Raw genomic sequence first — 18,260 nt, 5'->3', positions numbered from 1 at the left:
ATTAAATAAAATGTGTTTCATTCCACTCTGAAAAACTGAATGAACTTATTTGCCAACCCAATATATATATATATATGTACACACACACACAGTAAGTGATGTAAAATGATAAATGTTAAACATTAGAAGTAATAATGTTCCAACAGAACTGGTATTCTGCACAGTAAATTGGGGGGGGGAGAAAGGAAGGAAAACGACAAAATACAGCGCTGATGTTATTTGTTTGTAAATAAAAATATTAGTTTTGAATTTTCTTTGTCTCTTACTCACTCTCTTAAGTTAACTTATTTTGATAATAAAATCTCAGATCCAAATCTGTGATATTAACTGAAAAGTTAATAAGCCACTCAGATATATAACAGTAAAGACAGTGAACAAAAACAACTTCCCACTGTACGAAATTCAGGAAAATCAGCTTGAAGTATGTAACATTTCATCAAGGGTGTGCATGTGTGTGTGTGTGTGGTGGTGGTGGTGGGGTTATAGTTTATTATACTACTGGGGGGGGGGGGGGGGCTATGCTCCCCTGGCACCATAGGTACCAGGGGAGCATAGCCCCCCAAATTTTCATTGGGTTCCTGATGTGGAACCCAATGAAAATTTCATTTCATTGGGTTCCACATCACAACAAATACAAAAATGGCACAAGTTCATATCATTCCAGATGGAGATCAGACTGTGTTGCTGGTCTCCATCTGGAATGATATGAAAATTAAAGGGATTCCTGAATCGTAACGTAGCCATTGATGAAACTTGGGCAAAGGCTTATGAGTTTGAACTGAAGAGACAATCCAATGAATAGCACCATTCAGGATCACCCCATCCTAAAAAACTTTGCCAGGAACCCAGCAAAGTTAAAGTCATGCTGACAGTCGCTTACAATGTTCAAGGTGTCATTATTCATCATGCTGTGTCCCAGGGGCAAACTGTTAACACACAACATTATCAACAATTTCTATAGCACTATTTGCATCCAACTTTAAGAAGAAAGTGACTATATTTTTCAAGGATTCTCCACCTTGTTTGTTGAACAACAACAACAACAACAACAACATTGTTGTTGCACAACAATGTACGATGTCATGTGTCACAATTGATGATAGAGATGTTGGGCAGGTGGCAATGGGAAGTATTAGAATAGAATTCACCAGATATGTGTCCTTGCTATTTCAACTTGTTCCCCAAAATGAAAGAATCCCTCAGAGGTCTGCAGTTTCGTGATATGCAAGAGGTTCTTTGAGCAGCAGGTGACACTATCACTGATATCAACAGGCAACACTCTGCTGATGGTGCCAGCAGCTCCCACAAGTTTGGAAATAGGTGCACAACATGGCAGAATATGAAGGGATGTAATTCTATAGACTTGATAAAAAAAAAAACTGATAAAAAACTATTTTTCATTTTGTGTACATTTGCCATTACTTTACTTACAACTCTTATATAATGCAGCATAAAATCTGGAAGGTAATGGCATGCATGCACACACATCTGACAATGCAAGCATGCCCCAAGTTAAAAGAGAAACATTACATGGACAATGCAAGTTAGTTTTGTTTTGCCCTCTGTTTCTGTAATGTTAAATGAATCCTTCCAATGCTGCAAAATTCAGTTCAATGATTTCTGCTTACTGCATATGGAAAAAAAAACAGTAAGGAAGCCACTGAAAATGCTGTAATGTACTGGTTCAAAAGCAAAGGGATGTTAAAGAATATCATCCAAAGAAAGATTTGGAAACTGCACAATGAAGATGATAGGGGATTACATTAAAGATTAGAATCCTACTTCAGTATCAATAAAGACAATATGTCTTACCTCTATGATGCCATTAACTTATTTAATGACCCCTATAAATAAATTTCATTATGTATTTATAAGTTATATTTACATATAAAAGATCATTATGTATGTACAAGTTGCATTTACATATAAAAGTTCATATCAGAAAGACTAAATTAACTGAATATAAATAATGGAATTCCAAAAGTAGAAATTTACTCACTTATCATTCTCTCCCAAAAAGTCTCCAATCTGAGTCTTTAAGGAAAGAAAGAAATTCAATGGAGTTTTGTGAATAATCTAACTATATTTACTGTAAAAATTAAAACCTCAAAGTGAAACAAAATTAAATTTCAGATATAAAATTAATTTTTCCTCCACAAGTATTAAAACATGTCACTGTAAAACAAGCATTTGAAATTAAAATGTTTATGTGCAATAGTAAACTGCATTAAATTTTACAATCCTTAAATACGTAATGTTACGTCGTTGTTTCTCTCTAATTTCTGAACTTATATACCTCATTAACCTCTATTATATTTTCTTATGTGTAGCCTAACTTGATTCTACCCAGGGATATTCCCTTTTCAGATACTGGCAAATTGTATTATACTGTGCCAGCCAATATCCTATAACAGGAATTAATTCAAGTTCAGGGAAATATTCCTAGATTCATTGGCATACACTCTAACATACACTTAAATAGATATCGGTACTTTGCAGTCATAACCAATGATCTATTACTTAAACACATATATCTAAAATTTCTCACACTAAGGTTCTAATTACATAAGTGGTAAATTGACATCTCGAATTCAGGCATGACTCAGGCACATGCAATAAAACATGTTTATTGGAACTAAAAGACAAGTACAACTAAATTGAATCAAAATACTAAAACTTCTAAATCTCTTGCTAAATTAAATCTCATGCTAAGATAGTTAAACAATTCTAAATTAATCAAATTCAACTAGACAGATCAAAATGTTAATCATACAAAAACAATGGAAAGCAATGACAACATCACACTAAAATAAGATCCTCTCATGCACGCTATTCATAAAGTACATATTACACAACTTGTTGCTTTCCTCAGTTAGGGACATCCTAAACAACATACACTTATCATTTAAGTCACATTCAATTAGAGATTCGTTCCTGACAATTTCTTGTCCAACAGAATTAGCTGTTTCAAAATACGAAATCTTATCAAAGTTCTCTAAAGGATTGCCCACATTACTTAATCAAACACAAATTTCTCTCTTCTATCACTTCCGTAACATATAACAAAGATCTCTACATTACTCAGTTCTTTCCGAAGGTCTATTAACTACCACATGTTATTCTGGTCATCCTTCGATTGGCTATCTCGGCACCTGGCCTTTTGGCTACGTCATCCTTTCTACTGCTGCCGGACTCGAACTAGTTTCTGCCGCGACTAAGGGCTATCTCCGCTCCTTTCCAATGGGACATCCAGCGACTGGCACGATTCTGCATAGGCTGATGATTCGCATACAGCTCCACGTGGGATCTTCTTCAGCATAATCAGGAAAATGGCCTGCTGTTTGACATCATAGAACCCTGGCTCGTCTTTCCCCGACCACTGGTCAAGAATTCTCGAGATGAAAATCCGAAAAAAAGTCTTGCAATATGGTGTGTATTGCCTTATATTCTGTATTCTAGTGCCCTCTTTTTGCTGTATCCTTTTTCCGCACGACCCTTTACTTTTAATGCCCTTAAGATGATCCTTTACTCTTCCTTCACTTTCCACGTATGCTGTAGCCTCCAGCATTACGATTGATACGTGCATTTCAGATGCGACCTTTGAACTGTTACTCATTACCTGTCTGGCGACTTACGTTATTTTAGATAGCTTATTAGGACACAAATTTCAGCTAATATTTCCTTTTCATGGAATCACTAATTTGACATAAATCTCTAATTTAGTCTTCCGTTTGACAACAAACCATTTCCAATACATTACACATATTAATGCACATTCTCATATACAACAAACAAGGTCTTTCTTACTTTCTGCTGGTGTGCAGGTATTATCTAAAATTAGTTAAAATTTTCATGTAAGATTCTTCTGAATTAACAACTTCTTAGAAAATCCACCATTCAGGATCTAACAGTAACCACACTATCTTTCCTATTATACCATATTCAATATATTCCAGCTAGCTCTGATATGAAATATATACCATGTTATTAAAAAAACTATCACCCATTTTAACTCTTTGGGCAGTAAAACATTACAGTGGAACCTCGGTTGTCGAACGCCTCTGTTCTTAAACAATTCGGTTCCTGAACATATTTTTTGAACAAAAAACGCCCCGATTTCCGAACAGACAAATGGCAACCACGTGCTCCGCATGCTGAGCTGTGAGGCGGGAAAGCATCAGTTAGGCGGCAGCCTTCGTTCAGTGCAGACACCTGCTCGAATTTGAAGCGAGTTTTCTTGATTTCCTTTATGTTTTGTTGTTTTTTTTTCATAAATTATTATTAATTAAACCACCATGGGACTGCAGAAGAATAGTGATAGCAGCAAAGCGAAAAGAAAAGTTGTTAGAACCATCACGATAGAGATGAAAAAAGAAATCACATCCAAACATGAAAATGGCGTTCGTGTCTCGGATCTTGCTATGCAGTTCGGTATGGCGAAATCAACGATATGTACAATACTCAAAAATAAAGAGGCGATCCATTTTCATCTATATTTTATCTATTTATTGTATTTATTCTTTTTATGTAAGATTTCATGCACTTTCATTATGTTTGTATATGATCTCATGCATGAAGTACTGTTGTAAAGGTTTAAATAAACAATCATCTGGGGTTCGGAAACGGATTAATCCATTTTACATTTATTCTTATGGAAAAATGGTTTCAGTTTTCGAACAATTCGGTTTCCGAACAGCCTTCGGAATGAATTAAGTTCGACAACTGAGGTTCCATTGTATATATATAATGTTCAAAGTTTAACTATAGTAAAGTTATAAATTTATGTCACCTTTTGAGTTTTTGCAGGGAGATACTGCAATCTCTAATCAACCTTCGCAATTTTCTTTCTATGTATTTATATCACACAAAAGCTGGAATATATATATATATATTTTTTTTTTTTAACTTGTATATCAAAGGGTTAAAAGTGGCTTAGAATGTGCTTCTGATCAATCCATCCATATTTTGATCTTCCTCTGAGCATTCAACACCTGCTTTGCTTACCATTCCTCTCCCATTCTATTGTGACCATATCACTTTAGATTAGCCCAGCTCTCACATACTTGAATGCTATTGTCAGGTTCCTTCTTAACATCTTCATTTTAAACATGATTTTGCCATTTGGGCCATTAATTTTTCTCAGAATCACTGAAACCATCAATATGAGAGGTCTCTATCTTTAATCTTTGATCAAGAGTTTTATTTCTAACCTAACCCTCAGATCCACAATTTAAAACAAGTTTAAATACTTTCTTATCTAATACTAATATAGTGTTTTGACTAATTTCTCTCTTAGTATATATATTTAATCTTCCATCTTCGCTAAAAACTGTGCCTAAATCACTAAAATATTTTACTTCTATGGGTTCTCCATGAAAATACAGCTGAAGTTTTCTATCTGCTTGCATATTTTCATAGTTATGTCTTTTTATTGTAGATTTTCATGCCCAATTTCTTACAACTATTAACAACTATTTCTTCAATTTAGTTAGAGAATCATGAAGACTTGCACTGGATATGTTAAGGAGTACATTGTCTGCATAAAGCAAAAAGCTAAACTTGATATATCCAATTCTAATATCAAGATTAATTCCATTTTCATAATACAATCCATATAAACGATGATTAAGAATGGAGATAGTGTGCACTGCACTCTTGTCTCCCACCTGATTTTACACCAAACTATCTTACTGTATCTCATTCAATTCTAACTGATGATTTACAACTTAAATACAGACTATGTATTATACCCAATACAATTATAGCATTTTAAAGTCTTTTCTCTGAGCACTTTTTCACATACACAAAACTTGAGTACAGATCACCGTTATACTCCCATGATTTCTAAACTATTTGTCGTAAAGTGAAAATCTAATCTTGACAATCTGAATTTGGCCTGAACAGCTTGTTCTTCTCCAAGTTTCTCTTTCACAATCTTCCTCAACCTCTTTTCAAGTATGCTTGCATAAATCTTACCTGGAACACTTAGAGAAATTCCTCTATGATTCTTACATTTTGCTTCATTCTCTTTTTACAGATCGAAACTATGAGAGCTCTACTCCAATCATCTGGAATTCGACCTTCTGACCAGGCCCCATGGCAAAACTTTTATACATTCATATTTGCACATTTCATTTCTTTTCAAATATCATATAGTAGTGGTGATGGTCAGCGGTAGATGGCGTTGGTGTAGTTGCAGTCAGTTGGTGGAGACAGAGTTGTAGAGCAGGTGCCCTCCCTTGATGAGTCTTTAGACTCCCTGGAGGTGTCAAATAATAATAATAATAATATACTCCAGCTATCTTTCCACACTTCAAGCTTTTGATAGTTTTTTTTTTTTCATCTAAATTACTAAGATGTACTCCCATTTGCAATCCTCTTGAAAATTTTCCACTACTGTTCTGTCACTGCTTTTTTTTTTTTTTTCATTTAACAGTCTTTCAAAGTAATTATTCCAGACATATATCCTTATCTTCAAATTTCATGTCACCTTGATCATCTATGATTCCTTTTACACAAAGTATTTCTTCTGTTTATATGAATTTTCAACAGCTTAAAAAAATTGTGCCACCTTCCTGATATTTATTTTCTATATTCTTATGAAAGTCTTTCTATGATTTTTGTTTAGCTACTTTTACATACAGCTTAGCTCTCTTCCATTTTTCTCTACATTCTTTTAGAGCATCTGCTGACTTATTTGCTAGGAGCTTTTGGCATGCTTTCTTCTTTTCCGGGACTGCTTCTTTAACTTCTCATATGGTTTATTTTTCCATCCTTACAGAAAACTTCACCAAATGCCTCCCTAGCAGACCGAATAAATGGATTATTTTTTATTTATTTATCCCCCCCCCCATCCTCCAGAGTTTTCCACTGAGACTCCAAGGTTTGGTTCTCGCTTGCAAACTGTTTCATTTTTTTTCCTGAATAATATTTGTATACTTGAGTCTACAGTTTACCTGTAAAAGCTGCTGAACTTTAATTCTTTTTAGAACTTTCTTATATATAGTTCTTTTCAATGTGATATTCATTTTTATATTAGATGAAATTGAAAGTGATGATCACTTCCAGTTTCAACTGCACTGTATACTCTTGTATCCTGAACCATCATGAAGATATTACTATCAACAATAACACAGGTAACGAGGCATTTCTTATTTCTTGAGTCCATGTGAACTTGTTCATATCTTTATGCTGGAACAATGGTGTTAATAATGACTAGTCTGTATCCTGAACAGAAATTCAACAAGTACTTACCATTATTATTAGCCTTGCCCCTCTCCAAATTTTCCCAAAACATTTCTATATGCCTGGTGAAATTCATTTCCTACTCTGATGTTTATATTTCCAACAAGGAAATATTTTATCCATTTTTTTCAACTGCCTCTCCAATGACAAAAAATTCCTCCAGTTCTTTCTTAGAAGAACCTTCTGTAGGACATGGACACAAATTAGTTTCACTGTCCATTTCCCCATTTTGAAATTTGCCAACATAACTCTGCATGCAACTACCATCCCATTAAGAAGTATATCTTCATGTTTGGTGTCAAATGCTATCACTACTCCTTCCTTTTCTTGATTGTTATTGCCTGAACATAAAATTCCATATTTGTTACTTAATAAGACTTGTTTTTGTCTTACTAATACCAATTATGTCCAAGTGGTACTTTTCCAGTTCTTCCAATTCAATTTCTTATTCATGAATATTCTTTATGTTGATGGTCCATATCTTCATTTCTGCTGATGTTGAGTTTCTTCTAGATGTTTAGTTGGAGTTTGTTCCAGTAGCCAACTTTTCACTGTTCAGCCTGATTCCCTGATGAAAACAACAGGAGTCTTGTTTCTCACTTTTTAAACAGGCTTCAATTCTTCTGATGTTGAGTTTGTTTTTCTTCTTCTAGAAGTTTAGTTGAAGTTCGTTCCAGTGAAGATGAAGGCAGACTGGACGTTCATGTCCAATCAGTTCTGAACATTTCTTAAAGGTGATGTGGAGGTCTCTTTTTAGTTATCTATCATTGACTCTTAAGCAACCCTGACACATAAATATATAACAAGTAATTTTATTAACAGCCTTATTGCCAGTATGTTTCATTGGTGAGCACCTCTCTCTCTCTCTCTCTCTCTCTCTCTCACACACACACACACAAGTATAGCATATGACAGGATTGGGAGAAGGACTGCCTTCATACAATGGTGGGGGAACTTAGTGGATCTAGAAACGCATAGATATAACATTACATATATTATATTTACACTGCTTGGAAAGAAGTCAATGGACACCATAGTGTGAGGAACAAACAGCCATGACATCCACCTTAATAAAATGCAGGATCTCCTTTCAATGCAATGACTGCAGCGATCCTATGGAGCCTACTTTCCATAAGTATAAGATAGTGATCAATAGGAAGTTTGGACCATTCTTCTTGTAGGCATGTAATGAGGTATTGGACTGTTGTGGGGCAGACATCCCTTGACCTCGCCCGATGCTCCAGTTCATCCCACAGATGTGCAATAGGGTTGAGATTAAGTAGAAGGCTCAGTAGAAGAAATTCAAGTATGGTGACATTCATGTCCACAAACAATGCAGTTATAGCAGCAGTCCTATGACATGGTCCATTGTCTTTCTGAAAGAGACAATGGTCAATTCCATAGAAATGCCACAAAGCAGAAAGAATTGCATTGTCCAGAATGTTCAAATACCTCTCAGAGTTCAAAGCTCGTGGCACCACAAACAGAGGTCCAAAGCCAAACCAGGAAAAACAGGACCATACCAGAACACCACCATCTCTGAATTTCATAGCTGTGGTTGCACACTCTGGTAAAAAATGTTCACCAGGTATCTGCCACACTCGTCTATCTGCTTGGTAGAGGGTGTAGTGTCACTCCATAACATAGCTTTTGGAGCTTCTGTGTCTCACTGTACATACTCTTCGCAATGCTACGTGTTAGTTTGGGTAATGTGGGGCTTGCATATTGCAGTCCTACCATATTGTGAGCCTCCGTTCTGAATGTTTTTGTTTTGGAGATTAGTGTTCCAGTCGATGCCCAGAATTTCACATTCAACATATCAGTCAATGAATGGCAATTTTTATATATTAACCTTCGTAGCATCCTACAGTCATATTCAATGAGTGTGGTGGGTTGTCCACTGTGGGTAGCACTTGCAGTTGATTCCCTGCACTTCCATCTCAGTATAGTATCACTGACTGTTCACCTGATATGGTCCAATTTGTAAACAATTTGCTAAATATTGAAAGTTTTTTCACTTGGCTATATTATAAATTAAAGATGCCAAGAAATTATATTCTTGGTTTCATCCAAGTGTGAGCAAACAAAGTTAGCGCATGAAGAAGTAACCAAGTGGAAAAACTTTCAACATCTATCTCTAATATAGAGTATTTTAATAAGTGAAACATCTTTTGGCTACTTGTATATGTAAATATGACTTCTGCATTACTTCAACCTTAGTATGACTTCTGGGTTTGGCTTCCACCGATGAGACCTCATTAAAGGGCGAAACCAGTCTGGGTAGTGGCCCTTCTCATAATGCATAGCATTATACATGTCTGTAAAGATGTGTGTGTGTGTGTGTTGCATTATGGAATACTAAAGCAATTGATGTGAAATCATTAGTCTCTACATATAAGTTATCCTGTCATGAAGTTACTTCATGCGCAAACCGTTTGCTTACACTTGGATAAAGGATGAAACCAAGAATATAATTTGCAGAATAGATAAGCTTGTAACATGGCATCCTATCACAACACCTCTCTACATATAAGTTATCCTGTCATGAAGTTACTTCATGCACAAACCGTTTGCTTACACTTGGATAAAGGATGAAACCAAGAATATAATTTGCAGAATAGATAAGCCTGCAACATGGCATCCTATCACAACACCTATTTCACACTCTGTCAGTTCCCTTCTCGCAGCCATTTTACCCTGACAGTTGCACTGACTTGGGAGTATCACATTCCTCCAATTTATGCCAGCTACAAACATGTAACTTGTTACATGGAATGATGCACCTTACCCATGGAGTGTTCACTGACATCTTTTCAAGCAGTGTATGTTTCTATAAGGGTTGGAAATAGCTAGGAGAAATGCTACATCAGCATTTAAATACAAGTAAGTGCAATCGTTCTATCTAGTAAGGACTTAACATTTCCTAACTATGGTAATGGAAGAAACTACCATCATCATACACTTTTTAGGTAGAATCCATGTGAAACATTTCTGAAAAAAAACAGAGAAGACAGCTCTGGGTTAGCCCTTCATTTCTCGAGTACGAACAAGGATTAATTCTAGCTGATATTTAGAAGACCCTCATAAGATCACTAAGTACACCAGAGTTTAATTTCGCTGATAATTACAGAACGTTCCTGCATAACAATTGATATCATACATGCTCCATGCGTTTGATGTACGCATTCTTCTGAATTTGTAAAAAAAATATATTTGTATTCGGTTTATTCCTTCACAAACAATTTAAGTTGTTTTGTATCACTTTTATACATCCTCATGCAGACAAACCAAGTTGCCGAAACTTGTTGGTGTTATTTTACTTTATTTCTATTATTAAAATTTTTCAGCCAATATACAACCGGTTTATGTTCACTTCTTGCATGATTAGATTATATTAGAAGACAATGAAGATTACCTACAGAAATCAGTTTACAAATTAAATGAAATATCCCAATAGTAATTTCACCAAAGAAAACAAAACTCATGGAATTTAAAGGTCAGAATCATGCTAGATCAAAAATAGTTAAATAAAATAAAATAATAGAACTGATGACAGTTTAATTATTTAGGCTGCGTATTAATATATCTAAAAGATAAAGATTCAGAAAATCGGGGGGACAATTAAAAGGACACAATAAAAAAACAAGACAAGAAACAACTAAAATTTTACAAAATAATGGATACTCCCACTCTGTTATATGGTTCAGAAACATAAGCTGCAGAGATGAGATATTTAAGAACAATTAAAGTATGCACAAAATTAGAACCATACAAGAAATGAATACAACAGGAAAGAACTACATATTTATAACATAAATGAAAAGAACAAGGAATATAGAGAAATGAAAAAAATATCTATTAAGGATGGAAAGATATCGACTACCAAAAGAGGTGGATAGATATAGAGCAAAGGGGGGGGGAGACCAGTAATAAGATGGAAATACCCGTGAAGCCGGAATGGAACAAGCAAATGCCTAATCCTTGAAGAGAAGGAAGAATGCAAAGAGGGTAGGGTTGTCTTCTTCCTCAAAGTGAAAGCTAGATACATAGAAGGAGACCTCCACAAATCCTATTTGACATTCCATAAATTTGACAATAACGTAGTAAACCATCTGTGGACCTTCTCCAATTCATCCTCATCCCTCTGAAAACCATATGAGGCCTGATCCAAGCCTTATAAAAGGGAACCATAACCTCTTTACTTCTGCATGTCAATGTCCTCCTCATTATTGTCATAATCTGTTCCTACAATTTTAGCAATGTGATTCCTAAACTTCGAGTCTCTGTCCACCATCACTCTCAGATTTCTCATCACCTCCCATAAAATTTCTCCATTAATTGTATACTATGCATCTCAACCTTGCCCACCAAATTTCAAGACATTCAAAAGCAATTTTAACTTGAAGATCTGAGAGTTGAGATAGAAATAAAATAATATCAAAGACCACAGATATCAGAGTTCTGAGAAATATTAGGAAAGTGAAAAGATGGCATCAATTGCAGAATCACACTAAAAATGAAGCTATTAGAAAGGAACTTGACATTGTTAGCATTCAAGAATGTGTGAGTAGAGATAATTTAGACACTAAACACTTTCTTAGCTAATGGCTACAATACCCCAAAAAATCCAAAAAAATATTAAAACCTTACAGCTGCAATCCTCTTCCCCTTCAGAGCAGAGATTACTCAAGATCTATCACCATTCCATATATGCAAGGCATATCTGAAAAACTGACAAAAATCCAAAGGAAATGCAACATTACAACCACCAACAGACCACATATGAAAATTGGCATCCCTCATCTGCTCCACCAAAGACGAGCCACATTTCATAGACCTACTCGGTGTCTATCGGGTTCCTTGAAGTTGAAACTATCCTACTAAGGTCAAACAGGCAGGCCAGTTAATATCAGAATTTCTGAACATGAGAAATACATCCAGTTCCACCAATACAGCCACTCAGGACTTAGTATTCAAAACTAAATACAAGGCTAATCTTCTTGAATTGCAGGCAGTCACAAGAAGAGTGATGTGGGGAAATATCAGAATGGGGAAATGGACAATGAGACTTATTTGTGCCTACGGTCCCACAGAAGGTTCAACTAAGGTAGAAGTGGAGGAATTTTTTGATGCTTTAGAAAAAGGAACTGACACAATGAACAAGGATAAGTTGGTCCTTGTTGGGGATCTAAATAGTAGAGTAGGAAATGATTGTGACACATACAAAAATATTTTGAAAAAATTTGTCAAAAAGAGCAAAGCTAATAATACTGGCAAATACCTGTTGGATTTCTGCTCAGGACATGGACTGGTTATTACTAACACATGTTCCAACATAAAAATGTGCATAAATTCACATGGAGAGAAGAGGTAAGGAATACGAACTGTCTCATTGACCATGTTATTGTCAACAGTAATGTTTTCTCCATGGTGAAGGATACCAGAGTGTACAGAGGATTTGAAATTGGAAGTGATCACCATTTAGTCTTGAGCAGAATAAAATTGAATTTCATGTTGAAAAGAAGAAAAGCTAAGAAAGTTTTAATGCAAATAAAAGTTGAGCAGCTCTCAGATGTGAACCATAGACGAAAACACGCAAACATTATTGAATAAAAAATGAAAGAGTTTGAGAACAGGAACCAAACTTTGGAGATTCGGTGGCACACTGATTGATTCAGCCAGAGAGGCATGTGGTGAGGTTGTCTGCAAGGAAAGAAAAATCAGAACTCCATGGTGGACACAGGAAGTTAAGGAGGCAGTGAAGGAAAAGAAGAAAGCAAATCAAAAGTTACTGGCAAATAAGTCAGCTTGTGCTTTAGAGAATACAGAGACAGAATGTAAGAAAACTAAACACTGTGTAAAACTAGCTATACAAAAGTCATGGGAAGACTTTGGAACCAAACCTTGAATACAGAAAATATATATCAAGAAGGTGGCAAGATATTCTGGAGGTTGTTGAAGAAGCTCAGAAATGGAGGAAAGAGTGCTGTAAAAGGAATTAGAGATGATAAAGGTGACATGAAAACTAGAAGTGTGGAGTAATTACTTCGAAAAGTTGTTAAATGAAACAGTGAGTGACAGCACACTGGTAAAAAACACTCAACAGGGATGCACTCAGGAATACATATCCATATGTGAAGTAGAAAAAGCCATCAAAAGCCTGAAATGTGGAAAGAGAGCAGTAGATAATATTCGACCAGAAATATTCAAGTATGGAGGTATGAAAGTCTTACAGTGGCTGCACTGCATAGTTCAACAGGCCTGGACAGAGGAACGAATTCCCGATGATTGAAGTAGAGTTCTCATAGTAACAAATATATAAAAAGGGAAATAAAACTGAATGTGAGAATTACAGAGGTATTTCCCTACTGAGTGTTCCTGGCAAGATTTATGCAAGTATAATTGAGAAACGGTCAGAAGGATTGTGGAAGAGAATGGTGAAGAACAAGCTGGATTCAGGCCAAATAGATGCTGTCAGGATCAGATCTTCACTTTACGACAAATAGTCGAGAAAGCATGGGAATATAACAAAGATCTGTATTTAAGTTTTGTCAATTTGGAAAAGGCATATGACAAGGTGCCAAGAGAGAAGCTATTCAATACGCTGCAGTTATATGGTGTCAATGGGGCATTATATCAAGCAATACTTAGTCTTTATTTGAGTCATAAGTCAGCAGTTAGAATTGAAGGAAGTACAGGAAGATGGCTTAATATTAAATCTGGGGTCAGACAAGGATGTACATTATCCCCTCTGTTATTCATTATCTATATGGATCACATTATGAAGGAAAGTGGTATTAAACCTGATAGCAAAATTCATCATCATCATCATCATCAAATTCCTGCCATGTACCCTCAAGGGGTGTACAGGATATGACAGTACTACATGAAAAAATTACATCATTACTAACTTCCTATCTACAATTTTCCTCCAAATCAGTCTGTTACTTGTCAAGACTCCAACATTATCAGATCTTATATTTCTATCGTCTAAGGCACTTTGTACCGTATCAATCCACCTATATCTTGGTCTTCCTCTGGGTCGTTTTCCTGCCAACCTGGCAGAGAACACTTGTTTTGCTAATTTTTCCTCTCCCATTCTATTTAAGTGACCATACCATCTGAGATTAGCTCTGCTAACGCATTCCTGGATGCTGACAATGTCAAGTTCTTTCCTAATATCCTCATTTTTAATATGATATTGCCATTGATGCCATCTGTTCACGCCTCTAATCTTTCTCAGGACTCTCATATCTGCGGTCTCTAGTCTTTGGTCAAGTGTTTTACTTCTGACCCAGCTCTCAGATCCATAAGTTAAAACTGGTTTGAACACTGTCTTGTATACAGCTAATTTAGTGTTCCGACTAATTTCTTTCTTATTCCATATGAATTTATTCAATTGACTTCCCACGATACCAGCTTTGCTGATTCTGTTGTCTATTTCTATATTTAGTTTACCATCTTCAGTAAAAATTGTGCCTAAGTAGCTGAAATGTTTTACTTGTTCCACAGGTTCTCCATTCACAACACAGTTGACATTTTCAATGATTCTGCCTATTTTCATTGTCTTTGTCTTTTTATTGCTGACCTTCATACCATATCTATTACAACAGCTATTCAATTTAGTCAGAGAATCTTGCAGACTTGTAGCGGATTTATTTAGAAGTATAACATCATCCGCATAAAGCAAAGAGCTGACATTAACATCTCCAATTTTGATATCAGGTTTAATACCACATTCCTTCATAATGTGATCCATATAGATAATGAATAACAGAGGGGATAATGTACATCCTTGTCTCACACCAGATTTAACATTAAACCATCTTCCTGTACTTCCTTCAATTCTAACTGCTGACTCACAACTCAAATAAAGACTAAGTATTGCTTGATATAATGCCCCATTCACACCATATAACTGCAGCGTATTGAATAGCTTCTCTCTTGGCACCTTGTCATATGCCTTTTCCAAATCGACGAAACTTAAATACAGATCTTTGTTATATTCCCATGCTTTCTCGACTATTTGTCGTCAAGTGAAGATCTGATCCTGACAGCCTCTATTTGGCCTGAATCCAGCTTGTTCTTCACCAAGCTTTTTTTCCACAATTCTTCTCAACCGTTTCTCAAGTATACTTCCATAGATCTTGCCAGGAACACTCAGTAGGGAAATACCTCTGTAATTCTCACATTCAGTTTTATTTCCCTTTTTATATATGGGTACTATGACAGCTCTACTCCAATCATCGGGAATTCGTCCCTCTGTCCAGGCTTTCTGAACTATGCAGTGCAGCCACTGTAAGACTCTTATACCACCATACTTCAGCATTTCTGGTCGAATATCATCTACTCCTGCTGCCTTTCCACATTTCAAGCCTTTGATGGCTTTTTCTACTTCAAGTATGGATATGTATTTCTGACTGCATGCCTGGTCAGTGTTTTTTATCACTGTGCTGTCATCACTGCTTGTTTCATTTAGCAGTTTTTCAAAGTAATTACTCCATACTTCAAGGATATCTTTTTTTCCTGTTTTCATTTCACCTTTATCATCTCTAATTCCTTTTATAGCACTCTTTCCTCCATTCCTAAGCTTCTTCAACAACCTCCAGAATATTTTGCCACCTTCTTGATATTTATTTTCTATATTCTTGCCAAAGTCCTCCCATGACTTTTGTTTAGCTAGTTTTACACACTGTTTAGCTTTCTTACATTTGTCTCTGTATTCTGTAAGAGTAAAAGCTGACTTATTTGCTAGGAACTTTTGATATGCTTTCTTCTTTTCCTTCACTGCCTCTTTAACTTCCTGTGTCCACCAGGGAGTTCTGATTTTTTTTATCCTTGCACACAACCTCACCACATGCCTCTCTGGCAGAATCAATCAATGTTTCCTTCAGAGATTGCCACTGAATCTCCAAGGTTTGATTCCTGTTCTCAAACTCTTTCATTTTCTTTTCAATAATATTTCTGTATTTTAGTCTACAGTTCACATCTGAGAGCTGCTCAACTTTTATTCGCTTTAAAACTTTCTTACATGTTATTCTTTTCAATATGAAATTCAATTTTATTCTGCTCAAGACTAAATAGTGATCACTTCCAATTTCAAATCCTCTGTACACTCTGGTGTCCTGCACCAGGGAGAAAACATCACTATCAACAATAACATAGTCAATGAGACTTTTCTTATTCCTAGCCTCTTCTCTCCATGTGAATTTGTGCACATTTTTATGTTGGAACATGGTGTTAGTAATAACCAGTCCATGTCCTGAGCAGAAATCCAACAGATATTTGCCATTATTATTAGCTTTGCTCTTTTCTCCAAATTTTCCCAAAATATTTTTGTATGTCTCACAATCATTTCCTACTCTACTATTTAGATCCCCAACAAGGACCAACTTTTCCTTTTTCATTGTGTCAGTTGCTTTTTCTAAAGCCTCAAAAAATTCCTCCACTTCTACCTTAGTAGAACCTTCTGTGGGACCATAGGCACAAATAAGTCTCATTGTCCAGTTCCCCATTCTCATATTTGCCCCCATTACTCTACTTGAGACTGACTGCCATTCAAGAAGATTAGCCTCGTATTTTGTGTTGAATACTATGGCTACTCCTTCTTTTCCTTGATTGTCATTGCCTGAATATAACATTTTGTATTTCTTGCTCAGAAAGATCTCACCAGTTTTGGTCTTTTTTGTTTCAGTCACCCCTATTATGTCGATCTGGTACTTATCTAATTCCTCAGCTAGCTCCATTTCTTTGCCATTCAGGCTTCTTACATTGATAGTACCGATCTTTAACTCTGGTGATGTTGAGTTGGGGTTTGTTTTCAGATTTGTTCCAGTAGCTGACTTTTCGCTGTTCGCCCTGGTTCCCTGGCGAAAACAACGGGGGCCTTGTTTAACCGGGCGATGCCCCAGCCGGCATGAAATTTTGTCATGTTGTACCATCATTTTTTATTTTGGTTTAACCAATAAGAATACAATTTGGTCGGCTAAATCCCAAATTGCCAGCCCATCCTCGTTCGTTCAGTATCAAAGTAGATACCCAACAGGGTGCACCACGAGAAGGTGAGGATTGGACATTAGGTCAGAAGCCCTGGTCGGTTCTCCGCATTCCTTTAAAGGCTATGTGGAGGTCTCCTCTCAGTTATACAGCTTCGACCCTTAAGCACCCCGATATCAAAATTGAAGATGTTAATGTCAGCTCTTTGCTTTATGGGGGTGATGTTATACTTCTAAATAAATCTGCTACAAGTCTGCAAGATTCCCTGACTAAACTGAATAACTGTTGTAATAAATATAGTATGAAGGTCAGCAATAACAAGACAAAGACAATGCAAATAGGCAGAAGCACTGAAAATATCAACTGCATTGTGACTGGAGAACCTATAGAATGAACAAGTAAAACATTTCAGCTACTTAGGCATGATTTTTAATGAAGATGGTAAATTAAATATGGAAATAGACAACAGAATGAACAAAGCTGGTATGGTAGGAAGTCAACTGAATAAATTTATATTGAATATGAGAGAAATTAGTCAAAATACTAAATTAGCTGTATACAAGAAAGCGTTCAATACAGTTTTAACTTATGGAACTGAGAGCTGGGTCAGAAGTAAAACACTTGACCAAAGCCTAGGAACCACTGATATGAGAGTGCTAAGAAAGATTAGGGGCATGAACAGATTGCATGAATGGCAATATCATATTAAAAAAGAACTTGGCATTGTCAGCATTCAGGAATTTGTTAGCAGAGCTAATCTCAGGTGGTATGGTCACAGAATGGAAGAAGAAAGATTAATAGAACAAGTGTACTCTGCCAGGTTGGCAGGAAAAAGACCTAGAGGAAGACCAAGACATCGGTGGATTGATACAGTAAAAAGTGCAATAGACAATAGAAATATAAGATCTGATAATGTTGGAGTCTTGACAGGCAACAGACTGATTTGGAAGAAAATTATATACAGGAAGTTAGTAATGATATATATTTTTCATGTAATTTCCTGCACATCCTTTTGTGAG

The 18,260-nt window shown here is 35.9% G+C and overlaps 1 protein-coding gene across 2 annotated transcripts in view; it reads right to left on the bottom strand.

The window, feature by feature from the left end:
• The window catches only part of Sec71 (ADP ribosylation factor guanine nucleotide exchange factor Sec71), a 581,865-nt gene that overhangs the window by 371,646 nt on the left and 191,959 nt on the right, over window positions 1–18,260 (bottom strand). For both annotated transcript variants that reach the window (XM_090410617.1, XM_090410618.1), the window contains exon 15: window positions 2,000–2,034. In XM_090410617.1, coding sequence (XP_090266743.1) covers window positions 2,000–2,034 — 35 coding nt within the window. The remainder of the gene's footprint in view (window positions 1–1,999; window positions 2,035–18,260) is intronic.

The sequence above is a fragment of the Typopeltis vanoorti genome, chromosome 20 (genome assembly GCF_054136105.1).
Source record: "Typopeltis vanoorti isolate ZY-2024b chromosome 20, IOZ_Tvanoo_1.0, whole genome shotgun sequence".
NCBI classification, from domain to species: Eukaryota; Metazoa; Arthropoda; class Arachnida; order Uropygi; family Thelyphonidae; genus Typopeltis; species Typopeltis vanoorti.
Note: the sequence above shows the minus strand (reverse complement) of the source record. Positions and strands in the feature narration are given on the sequence as shown.